The sequence below is a fragment of the Impatiens glandulifera genome, chromosome 6 (genome assembly GCF_907164915.1).
Source record: "Impatiens glandulifera chromosome 6, dImpGla2.1, whole genome shotgun sequence".
NCBI classification, from domain to species: Eukaryota; Viridiplantae; Streptophyta; class Magnoliopsida; order Ericales; family Balsaminaceae; genus Impatiens; species Impatiens glandulifera.
In genome coordinates, this window is record NC_061867.1 from 54,579,233 (window position 1) to 54,594,106 (window position 14,874).

A 14,874-nucleotide genomic window follows, 5' to 3' on the forward strand; every position below is an offset into this window, starting at 1 on the left:
ATAATTATTATATTTTTTCTAAATATTGCTACCTTATAGATATCCTTAGAACAGAACTTACTAGAAAATTGAGTTTTTTTTCTTAAATAGATTAATAGATCAGGTTTGATATAGATTTATCTGTAAAAATAAATAAATATTGTAATTACTTTTTTCTTCTTAAATTATACTTAAAATTAAATTTTGTTTATTTATTTATTTATTTATTTGTGTGTTTCACATATCATATAAAGTACTAACATAAATTTAATTGTGTTTATTAGTGTTCGGAGTGAATCTCAAAACGGAAAAATTGAGACCGAAAATCGCAAAATTGATTATAATTTTCATTTTCAGGGCTAGGGTTTTTATTTTAGTTTGCTCTAGATGTGTACTCTATGATCCATTTGAGAAATTTAGTTGTCACGACAAAGATACTTCTCGCTAAATAAGTTTCAATATAATTATTTTACGGTTATGCTATGTAAGTAGTTATTTTTTACGTTTTTTTTAATTGTTAACGGTTTATTCGTTTTGATTGATTTTTTCATCGGTATAATCGTTTCAATTAATGTTTTATATGAGAATCGAACGTAAAATAATTTGATGAATTAAAAGACTTGTTTTTAAGCATAATTATGATTTGATTTAATCTAATATAATGTATTTTTTTTAAATTGTAAGAAACAAAATTTGGTCGTGATTCAAGGCGTCTGACACTGAGCGATCTCGTGCTTTTAGTGAGGTCGGCCTCTTATCCTTTGAATTGTTTTTTTGTATTTTTCTTAGCTTTCTCTATCCTAAAATTCACATATGAAGAAATATAATTCAAATTATAATTAGAATTAGATAAATAAATAAATAAATAAATAAATTTTTGTTACTTGGATATTCTATATTCGTGAAGCATCTAAATTTCATCCCAATCCATTTGTAGATAACTTGTCTTTTTCTCTATAATTATTTCGTGAAGCATCTAAATGTATATTATTATTTACTATAATATAAATTCAATTATTGTATTATTGGGCTTATATTTTAGGAGTTCAGAATTTTATTGTATTCTTGGATCAGGCCCATTTATTGAAGCAAATCAAACAAGACTGAATATTAGAAAAAATTAATATATAATGATTTTAAAATAATATATTATAAAATATATCCACCGATTAAAAAAAAAATATTGAGTTCATAGATACTCGAGATGAACGATTAACTTCCGACTCTACCGGTTTTTCGAAACAAATATGATAAAATGTCATAATAATAGATTATGAATGATATACATTAGACGACTACGGTAATTCAAGGTTCAACGATTCTTTTCAACCAGATATTCCACTAGAAAATAATTGAAATTGTAACCAAAATATATATGAATGTAATATCATGCACATTAATTCAAATTTCTCAATAACTTTCAAACTCAAAATTCGAATAACCGTTGCTGATACCTCTTGTGAAGACGAAGCGACATACTACGTATCAGTAACGATTTTCATATAAACTGTTACCAATACCAACATCACTAACGGTTTCCCTTAAAACCGTCACTGACACTTCTTGAATAAAATAAAAAACGAAGACATATTAATAACTGTTTAAAGAATCACGGTTACTGATACTCTTCCTTCAAAAAATAAGATTAAAACGAAGGCATTTGTAACGGTTTTTTTCTATACCCATTACTGATAAAAATTATCAGTAAGGTTGGTACAACGCCGTTACTAAGCTTCGTTATCGAAACCTTATTTCTACTAGTGTTCACTAAATGAATCACATTAATACTCCGCAAAAGAATTTATATACTAACCACTCATCGAGAATGCAAAAATAATTGAGTTGTCAATTCAACATTCTCGTAACACATTCGACATCGATTTATCATAATACAAATTTTTTATATACAAATATCATTAATAAGAATTTTATCGTAAATAATATTACATCCAAATAACAAGAAAGAATTAATATATAATTATATGTATTGATTATGTTCTATACCAACTAAAGTTGAATTGGTGTACCTGATTTTTATTAAATTAGTTTTATAACTAAATTAATTTGGATAATAAAAGTTTAAAGAGTGAGTTGAATTTTAACTTAAAATATTTTAAGTTAAAGATTTTTTATTTTATTTTTTTAATAAAAACACACTTCGCAGTCTTGATAGATAGATATGATCTTCCAACTTAAAAGTTAAGAATTAAAGAAACACATAAATTTAAAATAATATTTATGTTACTAAATAGAACTAATAAAATTCCTAATCCTGGAAAACAACATTTAAATTAAGTTTATATATGAATAAAATGTGAATCTTAAAATTATTACAGTTAGCAGATTGAATAGATATTATCTGAATTTGATAAACGAATTCCAAACAATTAAATTTTAATTTAAAGTAGGAATGGTAATTTTAATATTATTATAATTTTTAGCTAGATTATTATTATTATTATTATTTATCCTTCCTTCTTGCTTGGGCATTAATTGGTTTTGTTGATCCGACCTTTATTAAGTTCAAAATACTTTATTTCAAAAACTTTGAAGCTACTATTTTAAAAAATAAAATAAAATAAAACTACATAGCTAAATCTTGATTCAAGATATGCTTTTAATTTTTAATTGAAAACAATATTTTATAAAATAACAAATATTTGATGTTTGATTTATATTAAGAATGTCATAAATGGAAATAAGAGGATATGGTTTTCTTAAAAAAAAAACTTTATTTAAAGAAAAAAATAAACAAAAATAGTTTAGCATAAAAAAAGAAAAAGTATTTTTTAATGAGTTTATTATTTAGGAAGACACGTAAAATCTCCACTTTTATTTAGAGTGTTATTAATAAAAAATTAAATTAAATTTAGTCTCTTAAAATATTATTTCACTTAAAAAAAGAAAAAGAAAAGAAAGCCTATATTTCATTTTAATATTGATTTTTAAAGAATTAAATAATATCCGGGGTTTGAACCAATATTTTTTATCCAAATATTTAATTATAATATTAATTTAATTAAAATAATATACTAGAATATAACTTAATTATCTATCTATCTTTTCATTAAAATAAAAAAATAGAAGGTGAATATTATATTTCAAAGATAATTTAAGTTTCAAATTTTAGTAAATTCTCACTATATAAAAAAATTATAATTTGAGTGTTTTTTAATTTTCAAATGAAATTGAACTACATTAAGAGAATCTCTATATCCAAAAAAGAAAATCCATAGATTTTAATAGTGCTATAAAATCTCCATTTTCCTATTTTATGCAATATTATTAATAATTTTTTTTTTTATAAAAAAGTAGAATTTTTTTCTTAATTAAAAAAATGAAATAATTTTTGAGGACTAATTTTTGAGAGTCGTCATTTCAGTCGTCATGAAGCTGACGTGGAGAAGTACAATTGGATGTCTTTGACTAACCGTCTCCTACGTGGACTATTTCTTCATGACGCGTCATATATATATATATATATTTGGGCAGAGGTTTCTCTTACAAACGCAAAAACCTCTCACTTTCTCTCTCTGCATTTGCTCCTGATCATAACTAAGGTATGCTTCCTCTTCTTCATCCTCTTCTAATTTGTTGCTGTAGTATATATATATATATATACATTGATTGATTCTACTCCAGATTCAATCGGAGTTTTGTTTGAGTTTTGATCATGCTGTAATTTGTTTGAATACGATTTCTGGAATATACATTGTACGCAATTGTTCTTGATATTTTTCAACTCGTTGCTTCAGATCCGATCACGCTGTAGTTTTTTGGACTTATTTTCTGTTTGAATCGTTTGTAAATCCTGCGTTTATGGAATATACATTGTACGCAACTGTTCTTGACATTGTTGCTTGAGATCTGATCATGCTGTAGTTTGTTAGACTTATTTTATGTTTGAATCGTTTGTAAATCCTGCGTTTATGGAATATACATTGTACGTAACTGTTCTTGACATTGTTGCTTGAGATCTGATCATGCTGTAGTTTGTTAGACTTATTTTATGTTTGAATCGTTTGTAAATCCTGCGTTTATGGAATATACATTGTACGTAACTGTTCTTGACATTGTTGCTTGAGATCTGATCATGCTGTAGTTTGTTAGACTTATTTTATGTTTGAATCGTTTGTAAATCCTGCGTTTCTGGAATATACTTTGTACGCAATTGTTCACTCGTGGCTTGAGATCCAATCATGCTGTAATTTATCGAACATATTTTCTGCTTAAATCGCTGTAAATCTTCTCAAATTCTTTCTTGTTACTAGACTATGCAGTGTCCTCAATTGTTCTTGACACTGTCACTCGTTGCTTGAGGATACAATCATGCTGTAGTTTATTGAACATATTTTCTGCTTAAATAGCTGTAAATCTTCTCAAATTCTTTCTTATTCTTGACATTGTCACTTTGTTGCTTGAGATCCAATCCTACTGTAATTTTCTGTAAGAATCATTTCACATCTCCTCAAATTCTGTTTTACTGGAACTTACAGTGTAAATTGTTCTCGACAATGTCAATTCGTTGTTTGAGATCTGATCCTGCTTTAGTTTGAATCCTTGTAAATCTATTCAAATCCTATCTTGCTGTAATTTACAGTGTACATTGCCATTATTACTAGTGCTCTCAGATCAATATCAATGGTGTATTGACTTTATTATCGTTGCAGATCTTCTCGAAATGGCTTTAGGATCAGCTCCGGCGAGAGGAAGTGCAGCAGCAACAGCTAATTTGAGGAGGAGAAGAACAACAGCCGGAGGGGGTGGAGCAAATGGAGGTGGTGCAGGTGGAACAATGCTACAATTCTATACAGATGATGCACCAGGATTGAAGATATCTCCAAATGTTGTTATGGCTATGAGCATTGGTTTCATAGCTTTTGTGGCTGTTCTTCATGTTATGGGTAAGCTTTACTTTGCTCGCAGAGAAGCATAAATGAAGAAGATGAAGAATAAGGATATGAAACAACTTCATTACTGAACTGTTTTGAATGCATGAAGTTAGATCATAGATTTAAAGAACATATTTACATGAAGAAATAAATAATCATGACTTTATCTATCTATCTATATATTGTTTATTTTGTTTTCCTTATACTTATGTAGCTAAGTTAGAGTAAATGAAAATTATTAATAGTTGAATATGAAAATTAGAGAGATTTAAGTTTTAATTGAGCTATATTGTTACAAATAATAATGATCATTTATAGGTTTACGGATTTCTTAAAAAAATCTCAAGAATTTCTAAGGAGAAACCTAAGAGTCTTTTGAGAGATCAAGATTGATCTTTATTCTTAATCCGACTTCGAGGTGTCAAATCTTCACTAGATCAGCCTGTTTATCCATATGGCTATATTATAGCTCAGTTGGTGCAATTGGGTTGTTGCGATTACGGGTTGAATGTCTAATTGTCCAGGTTGCATAGTTGTAATAAAAAAATATTTGTTAGTTTTCGGTGTTTCATTATATTTTTGTTGAAACCTACACAAAAAAATATTATAAACGTTATTGAAAATAATTCGATTCATATAGCAATTTGGACTATTAGAAATTAAAAATTGACATTCTTATTAAGAGATATGACAATTTTAATCTCCAATTAGTTTAAACTGGGAATGTTATTTGTACAATTGCCCTCAAATACTAATAAAGAGTGTAAAATATATTATTACTAGGATATTGATTTATCATATATTATAGAGTTCTTTAAAACTTATTTTTTGAGGATAAATATAAATTTGTATTAGATTATTTATACTATAAATAAATATTTAAAATAAATTTATTATATAAAAAAATATTTTTATTAATATAGTATAGAGGTTGTCAAGAAAAGTAAAGTTATTTTTATGATCAGAATTACAAATTCAGGCTTTTTCATTCCTCTCATGTAAAATTGAGGCTTCGTCACTTTATACAAATTCAATTGGTTTTTTTAAGCAGATTGTTTCTTTCTCTCCTTTTCACCTTCCCATTATTCAAACTCAAAATTATTTATTTATCTGGCTATTTTTATATATTTATTTTTCTTATTTTATTTAATTTATTTATTTAAATTAATTTTATTTATTTATTTATTTTTATTTTTATAATTTAATTTAATTATTATATTTTTTATTCATTAAATTTAATTCATTATTTTTTAATATCTTTTATTTTATTTATTTAATATTCTCTATATCCGTTTTAGAATATTTATTTTTGTTTTCTTATTTTGATTAAAAAAATTTTTATTTAAAAAAATATAAATTTATTATATTTAATTTGATTAATTATTAATAAATAATATTTTAAAGTATGTTATTTGATAAATAATTTTATTTATAAATAAAAAAAATTGAATCATTCAACTATTTTTTATATAAATATTAAAATATATATATATAATTAATATAATAAAGTATTAAATATTTATATTTTATTAAATTAAGACCACTTCAATATTTTATATATTTTAAACAATTATAATATAAATTATATTTTGTATTTTTAATTAAATAAATAAAGTAGAAAAAGTATATTAAAAATTAATTAATGAATTATATTTAATGATAAAAAAACTTAATAATTAAATAAAATAAAATAAATAAAATAAGAAAAATAATATATATAAAAGTGGTAGAAATAAATAAGTAATTTTGGACTAAATGACCCTGAAGATAGGGTCATTTGTCTCTGTGGTCACCCATTAATTGAAATTGATCTGGTGACCACTTTATTTTTTTTGGACGAAATTACCCTTTTCGCGTAACGCGAAGGGACTTCGCGTTTCGCGAAGTGAAACACTGTGAAAAATCCAGAATACCCTTACTATATAATATAACCCGGCCATCTTTTTTTCATTTCTTTTCTTCCCTTCTCTCTCTTCCCTTCCGCTTTTCTCCTCCTTCTCTCTAAACTCGTCGGCGGCGGCGGTAAGCGGCGACGATACACACAATGAGCTCCACGACGAGCACAAGCACTGTACCACTTGGTAAGTTTATGTACTTTGGTTTGTTATGACTTTTGTTCAAGGTATTATTCAGCTCACATGTTCAATCTATTTAACCAATTGTTTAATCGTTTTATTTTCCATTCTGACAGGTATTACACAACTGAATCTTGGATGAATGCATATACGGAGACATGTTACCCTGCTGGTGATGAAGACGATTGGGATATTCCCGAAATGATCAAGGAACGCGTATGTCTAAAACCACCTGTTAAGGTTAAGAAAGGGCGCCCACAAACAAAGCGTATGTCATCTCAAGGTGAGATACGTAAGGCCCCGAGACGATGCAGCTCATGTGCTGGACTAGGACATAATAGGGCCACATGCAAAGCAGTCATGCCTGCACCATCTACTGCAAAAGCATCATCATCTAAGCATCATGACTCATCTTCTCAACAACACGAGCCATCATCTCAACAATATGAGCCTTTAGATTGATTGGGATAAGTTGTATTATGTTTTAGATAAGTTGTATTATGTTTTGAATAAGTGGTATTATGTTTGGGATAAGTTGTATTATGTTTGGGATAAGTTGTACTCGGATATGTTGTACTTTGTTTGTTGTATCTAGTTTATATGTTTACTAATCACTACTTAGCATTTCGTTAAGTACTTAGCGTTTCGTTAAGTACTAAGCGTTTCGTTAAATACTTCCCGTTTCGCGAAGTACTTAGCGTTTCGTTAAGTTAAAGTTAAAGTTAGTTAAAGTTACTTGGTATGATTTATGTACATTGAATTATATGTTCAATTATTTGGTATGTAAATATCAGACTACCAACCAACCAACTGGACTAAATTAAAACTACAAATATTATAACATGAAATGGAACTTAAGTTCAAGTTCAAGTTCTATCCAAAAAGCAATACAAGATTAGAATTAACATGAAATGGAACTTAAGTTCAAGTTCAAGTTCTATCCAAAAAGCAATACAAGATTAGAATACATAAGCACCAGTCAAGTTCTATCCAAAAATAAATACAAGATTACAATACAAACTAAGGTTCTATAATTTGATGAAATAACCGGACCGCCATCTTTTGTCTAAAAAACTCCATTTCATTGGAGGTCACCTTCTCTACACCTAAACCAGCAGTCAAGTATTCCATGTACATAAGCATAAATACACCACAATCCCCACTTTCTGCTGCTCTAGGGACTTCCCCTACTTTAGCGACTTCATTTTTGGCTGGGTGTGGCAACCTTTTATATGTCAGTTTCTGGAAATTGAACTTAGGAAACCTTTATAGCTCAGCATTAGTGGCTCCCATTGCAAATAATCGTGGAATCATCTCACACAAAGGTCTCAGGTATGGATCGAGATTCCTATAAATACTCGAGTCGTAGTCATAAACGTCAATGTGATTATCTTGTAGACGAACGACGCACAATACCCAGTGCTTGTTTCCAATGTTCAAAGGCACGTAAATATCGTCTACTGATGGCCATTCTGGCATATGTCTATGGTCCACACCCAGAAAGTACTGATCAAATACCTCTGCTATTGGATAATTTTTAGGATCTTTTTTAAAGTTCGGGTGCTCTCGCCTCATCAAATCTCCTAATAAGCAATCCCCTATTGATACTTTACAATGTTTATATGTCTTGGGATACTACGCAATCCTTTTTCGCAACAAGTGGCAGAATGCGTCGACTTCCTGCAAAATGAGGGAAAATGCAGTATATATCAAACACCTTAGAATAAGTTAAAGAATTATTATGAATTGCAAGACTTACAGGATCTTTAAGTCATGTGCACTTTGTTAGAACTCTAACAAACAACTTCTTTGGTGCTTCGTAAGTATACACAGTCTTTGTCTGATCATTGGTGGCTACATCTTTCAACCAATTCTCTAATTGAACCAACAGCTCATCATCAAATTTTTGAAGGGGATTGATAGTTAATGGATCATTTGTCTTTGACTGTTTTGACAAAGAAGGGTTGGTGTAGTCTTCATCTTTCTTTTGCTTCCTCACTATTTTTTTTGGAACTACTCCTTTAGGTGGAGTGTTGTATAATTGGAAATCATCATCATCATTCCCATCCTTGACCTTATCCTTCTTATCCTTCCCATCCTTCGAATCCTTCTTAACCTTCTTAACCTTGACCTTGACTTTATCCTTCTCATCCTTGACATCTTTCTCAACCTTCTCAACCTTGACCTTGACCTTATCCTTCTTTTTCTCAATTATTTCTTGCATCATATCGGATAGCAACATCTCCCCACCATCCACCTTCACATCATTCTCAATCTCACCACCATCCACTTTCACATCATTCTCAATCTCCCCACCATCCACCTTCACAGCATCCACACTCTCCTCCACCTTTACCACACTCTCCTCCACCTTTACATCCACACTCTCCTCCACCTTCACATCATCCACACTCTCCTCCACCTTTACATCCACACTCTCCTCCACCTTCACAACATCCACACTCTCCTCCACCTTCACAGCATCCACACCATCTTCCACATTTACATCCACACTATCTTCCACCTTCCCATCCTTCAACTCCATTTCCTACAAAAATAGAACAACATTGTGGTCAACGTTTACTTCCCAAAACAACATTTGACTTCGATAAGTATAAATTACCTCAGTTTTATCCTTTGCATCCATACTCTCCTCCACCTTCCCATCCTTCATCTCCATCTCATTCGTCTTCATCTCCTCCACCTTCCCTTCCTGCAAAAATAGAACAACATTGTGGTCAGTTATTAACAACAATCGTTAAGTACTTAACGAAACGCTAAGTACTTATCGTTTCGTTAAGTACTTAATAAAACGCTAAGTACTTAACGAATCGTTAAGTTTTATTATCTTACATCAGTCTTGTCCTTCTTGTCCAATTTGCTCTTCTTCTTCTTCTTCTCCTCCATATTATCTAATTTGGCTATTAACATGGCCATCCTTTGGTTGGATTTAGCTAATAACTGTTCGGACATACTAACAACCAACTTTTTAATATAAGCCTTGTGACGTGATTGAGTTTCTTCGTAAGCTGTTTTCATCTCTTTTAGCTCCTCCTTCACCTCTTTGATGAGTTCCTCCTTCAGCGCTTTTACCTCCTCCTTCAGCTCTTCACATTTACATCCAACAGAAGATGTTGGAGGTAATCCAGGACTAGTCGCGGATGGGGGACTAGGAATGTTGGCAGGACTCGATTCATAAGCAAGCTTCCTCTTCAGGTTTACTGCTTCTTTGAGATTAACTACAGCCTTTCTCTTCCGGGTGTTTGGTTTGGAAGTAGGTTCTTCATGTTCACCGTCATGTTCACTTTCCTCTTCATCATAATCCTCTTTCACTAACTTCCCTTCTGTAAATCCCTCAAAAAATTCATCAGTTGACTCGTCTATTTGTTCAAAGTCCACACCACTGTATAACCACTTCTCCATGGAGGACTCTTCCATCTCAGTCAGATCCGTGGTCTCAAGGGCAGACTTTATCTCGATCAAGGTGTTCTTCCTGTTGGAATGATAGACTAACAACCTTGGGCGTAGAGGATCATTAAACTCATTCTTTCTGGCAAATTTAGGGACAACGCCTTTGATGACCTCATATGTCCACACTTGAAATGCTAGTGCAAACCTATAAATATTATAAGCAAAAGGAGCATAAGGATCATCACTAATTTTCTTCTTCTGATAATATTTATGACTCAGATGTCTCATGTTCTTGTTCAAACCCTTGAAGGTGGCTCTAAAGGTCACCTTCCCCCAAGGAAATCGGAGGAAACTTTCGTTAAGTACTTAGCTTCGTTAAGTACTTAGCGTTTCGTTAAGTACTTAGCGTTTCATTAAATACTTAGCATTTCGTTAAGTACTTCGCGAAACCCTAATATGGGATATGCCCATTGATAAACCATGATCATTAAACTTGGAAAAAAACCTAAACCTAAAGCAATAACCAATAACCAGAAACAAGCGAAAACCCTAAACCTAAACAAATAAACAGAAACAGCCAAAACCCTAAAACTTAACATGCAAATATGAAAACTCATAACCAAAAAAAGACATGCAACAACCAAAAAATAATCATACCTGAGATTAATGAAGAGACGGTTAGAGAGAGAGGACACGAGGGGATAGAAGACGGGCAGATCGGCCTTGGCAAAGAGGAGTTCAGTGAAGAGACGAAGAGACGGTTATAGAGAGAGAGGACTCGAGAGGATAGAAGAGGGAAAATGAAAGAAATGAATGCAGAGAGGACTCGAGAGGTATAGCGCGTGCAGAAACGCACCCTTCTTCGACTTCATACAAGCGCCTCTTCGACTTCCTACGCGCGCGTACAGAAACGCTAAGTACCTAGCGAAACGCTAAGTGCCTAGCGAAACGCTAAGTGCCTAGCGAAACGCTAAGTGCCTAGCGAAACGCTAAGTGCCTAGCGAAACGCTAAGTGCCTAGCGAAACGCTAAGTAACTAGCGGAAACTAATGAACCAATATTAACCAATATGAACAGATTTAGGGTTAGGGTTTCATTAAGAAAAAGATAAATCGTTTAAAATGAAGATAATAGACAATAAGAATATAAATTTATTTAGGGTTTTTAGATGAAGATACTGGAAACATGAAAATAAAACGATTTGGGTTAGGGTTTCGAATCAAGATCTACAAATAAGAACATAAATCTGTATTATAAACATCGATTCAGGGATGAGGTTTCTTATCTTTGTAGATTCAGGTGATAGTCGTCGTCCCCGTAGTCGCCGTCGCCGAAGTTTTCGCCGCCGCCGACAAAATGATAGATAGGAAACCTTGAGAGAAATAAAATGAGGGAAATGAAAAAATTTGAGTATATATATTCACACTATTTCACTTCGCGAAACGCGAACTCCCTTCGCGTTACGCGAAAAAAGTAATTTCGTAAAAAAAAAAAATAATGTGATCACCAGATCAATTTTAATTATCGGTGACCACGGACGCAAATGCCCCAATTTTTAGGGTCATTTAGTCCAATTTCCCATTTTGAGAGGTGGACGAGGAGTGGAGCTAAAAGGTGGAAATGTCAGGATGGGTGGGAAAAACACCTCTTTTTTAATAATAAAGGTTAAAATTATTGGCCAAATATAATTCATTAAAACAAAAATTCAAAATCTTCTCATTTCAACACAGCACAACTATCCTTCATCTTCTCCCTTCTTTCTTTACGTCTGCGTGCCGCTGTCTATTCTTTTTTCTTTCACCTTTCACCATCAGCAAAGGTAAACCCTCATTTCTTTACATATTTTTTAATTTCTTAACCACAAAAGATCACATTGACGAATGTTTTAACTCTAATTCTATGATTCACGTCTCATTCTTCTGATTATTAATTATGGCCATACATTCTTCCTCTTATTATGAATTTTGAAATTCATATTTATGTTAAGTCCTAATGAAAAAAATGAGAAAAACATTTGGTCATTGTATTGTATGGCCAAAATTAATAAGAAAATTAAACATGAATCATAGAATTGGGGAGAACTTATCAAAACAGAATTAGTGTTTAAACATGGATACGTCAACGTGATCTTTTGCGGTTAAAAGATTGAATAAAGGAAGTGTAGAGATGATGGTTTACTTTGCGGATGCTGTAAGAAAGAAGAATAGACAGCTGGGCGACAACATAGAGAAAAAAGGGAGAAGGTGAAGGTGAATCGCGAAAGCTATTTTGAAATGAGAAGATTTATGTTTATTTTTTTGTTTTAACAAGTAATATTTGACCAATGATTTTAACATTTATTCAAAGAAAAGTCTCATAATTAATTTATTTGTTTTTAACACATGTATTTTTTTTATTTCGTAAATAATTTTTTAACAAAAGGTGTACAAATTGACAATGTGAAACCATTTTGTAAAATTTTAAATAAAAGGTTCGAAATTACAATTAACCTCAATTTGTAATTCTGATAAGCTATTGACGCAATTTGAACTTTTATAAAAATTTTACTCAATTTATTTTTATAATGCTAATAATTTGTTGATCAAGGTATTTTTTAAAGTCGTTTAAATTTATTCTAATAATGTTTAAATCAATTTATATTTTATTCTAATAATGTTTAAATCAATTTATATTTTGTTTATAATTCCTTTTTATTAAAACCTTAGATCAAGTGGTATTTCCAAACAAAGACCCAAAGAAAAATGTTTTAAAATTGCAACTTAATTCCAACCAATCTTTTAATTTTTTTTAACTCTTTTATTAAAAATAATACAAGAAGCTTTGAAACGTTATAAAGGAAAAAAGTAAAATAAAAAATAATAATATAAGAATTTTAAATGCTAATAATATCGACAGTCCCATTTTTTTTAATGGAAACGAATGCATATAACATTAATTCTCTTTGAGATGATCATTCCATATTTTTTATTTTGAAAACTCTTTTATTTATTTTTTCCATATTGTGATGAGGATAATTTGTTTTCAATCGTCCCAATGTTGTTGTTAGAGCTCTAGTAAATAGCGATAGTCAGGAGTGGGTGCCCTAAACGAAAAATAAAAATTTATTCTTCTATTTTAATATAGTAGTCTGTTTTGTCTTCTATTAAATAAATATAATAAGTTTGTATTATTTTTAATAAAAATAAAATAGGTTCGTGACCTAGAGATCAAACTTTGTTTGGTGCTATCAATTTTATTTTTCAGATTTTGGGTGCCTTGTGTGAACGGTGCACTAGGAGGCCGCATAACTGACCTTACCCTAAGGTCGGTCCTGACTCTAGTTAATCCATTTGAACCAAAAGTCAGGGACCTTTGTTGGGCAGAAGAGTAACATGCTCTTCGACAGGTTACAATGAAGAAGAAGAATATGATCAAACCTGGTTAGGTGTTATTAATTTTTATTTTTCTGATTTTGGATACCCTTGTGGGAGGGGATACTACGCGACTGTCTAGCTGATCTTACCCAAAATTCGGCTCTAACTCTAGATAATACATTTCACCCAAAAGTTAAACATTTGTTGATGATCCCACTAAAAATGAAATGTTGATGATCCCACTAAAAATAAAGGATATTCTGCAAATGAGTCCACATGTTGGTCACAATGAAGAAAATTATGATTAATTAATTCGTTAGATAAAATCATTTTTTAGTATGTTAGATGTTAAAGACTCTTCCATTGATAACATCATAACCAAAAATTAGATTCTTGATAAAAAAAAAAAATTTACGCCTGTTTCAAAAAAAACGATATTTTTAATGGAATCTTTAGGATCAACACAAAGTAAATGTAGCTAGTCTTAAAATCGGGAGATATAAATTTGTCGTCAGTTTCCAAGTGAAATCGAAACATTGATAAAAATATCAACTCTCTAATCTATTCTTCGATAAAGAGTCATCTATTTAAGGAGATTTTGATTAGATGTGAGGCAGAAATAGTTTGCCACTTTAATCTATTTTTTTTACTAGAGATTTAAAAAATGTCCATAAAAGACATTTTCAAGCTAGTATAACTACAAAATTATATTATCCACATTGGTATTTCAACACTTTTTCCATCTAAATATTTAGCAACGAATTACAGCAATTTTCTTAATGAAGAAAGTCAAAGAATTGAACATATATAACGAATGTATTTATTCATCGCTATAAACTAATTAGACTCCATTATTGTGTTTGCATTGGAATGTCAAACTTCACTTTTTATAGATGGAATCATTTCATTAATCAAAATTATTTTAAAAACAAGTTTTTATGACTTGAAAATCTTGAATAAGCATAAGTTATAACAAAAATAAAACTCAAGAAAAGAACACAAAAAGAGCCTAATTTCAAATCATAAAACATTTGCAAGTAATTCCAAAAACATCTTTTTTGTGAAAATCCAATTAAATTTTAAGAGAACTTAGTTTAAAACAAACATAATTCAAATCAAATTGAGAAACCAGCATAGGAAAAATCTATAACATTTAATAAAAAAT

General features: G+C 30.3%; 1 protein-coding gene across 1 annotated transcript; it reads left to right on the plus strand.

The window, feature by feature from the left end:
• Positions 1–3,468: 3,468 nt before the first annotated feature.
• On the plus strand, positions 3,469–4,991 carry LOC124942473 (protein transport protein Sec61 subunit beta). The gene is made up of 2 exons (XM_047482988.1): positions 3,469–3,539; positions 4,650–4,991. Exon 2 carries the CDS (start codon positions 4,661–4,663, stop codon positions 4,913–4,915), a length of 255 nt encoding a protein of 84 aa, XP_047338944.1. The 5' UTR covers positions 3,469–3,539; positions 4,650–4,660; the 3' UTR covers positions 4,916–4,991.
• Positions 4,992–14,874: the final 9,883 nt, after the last annotated feature.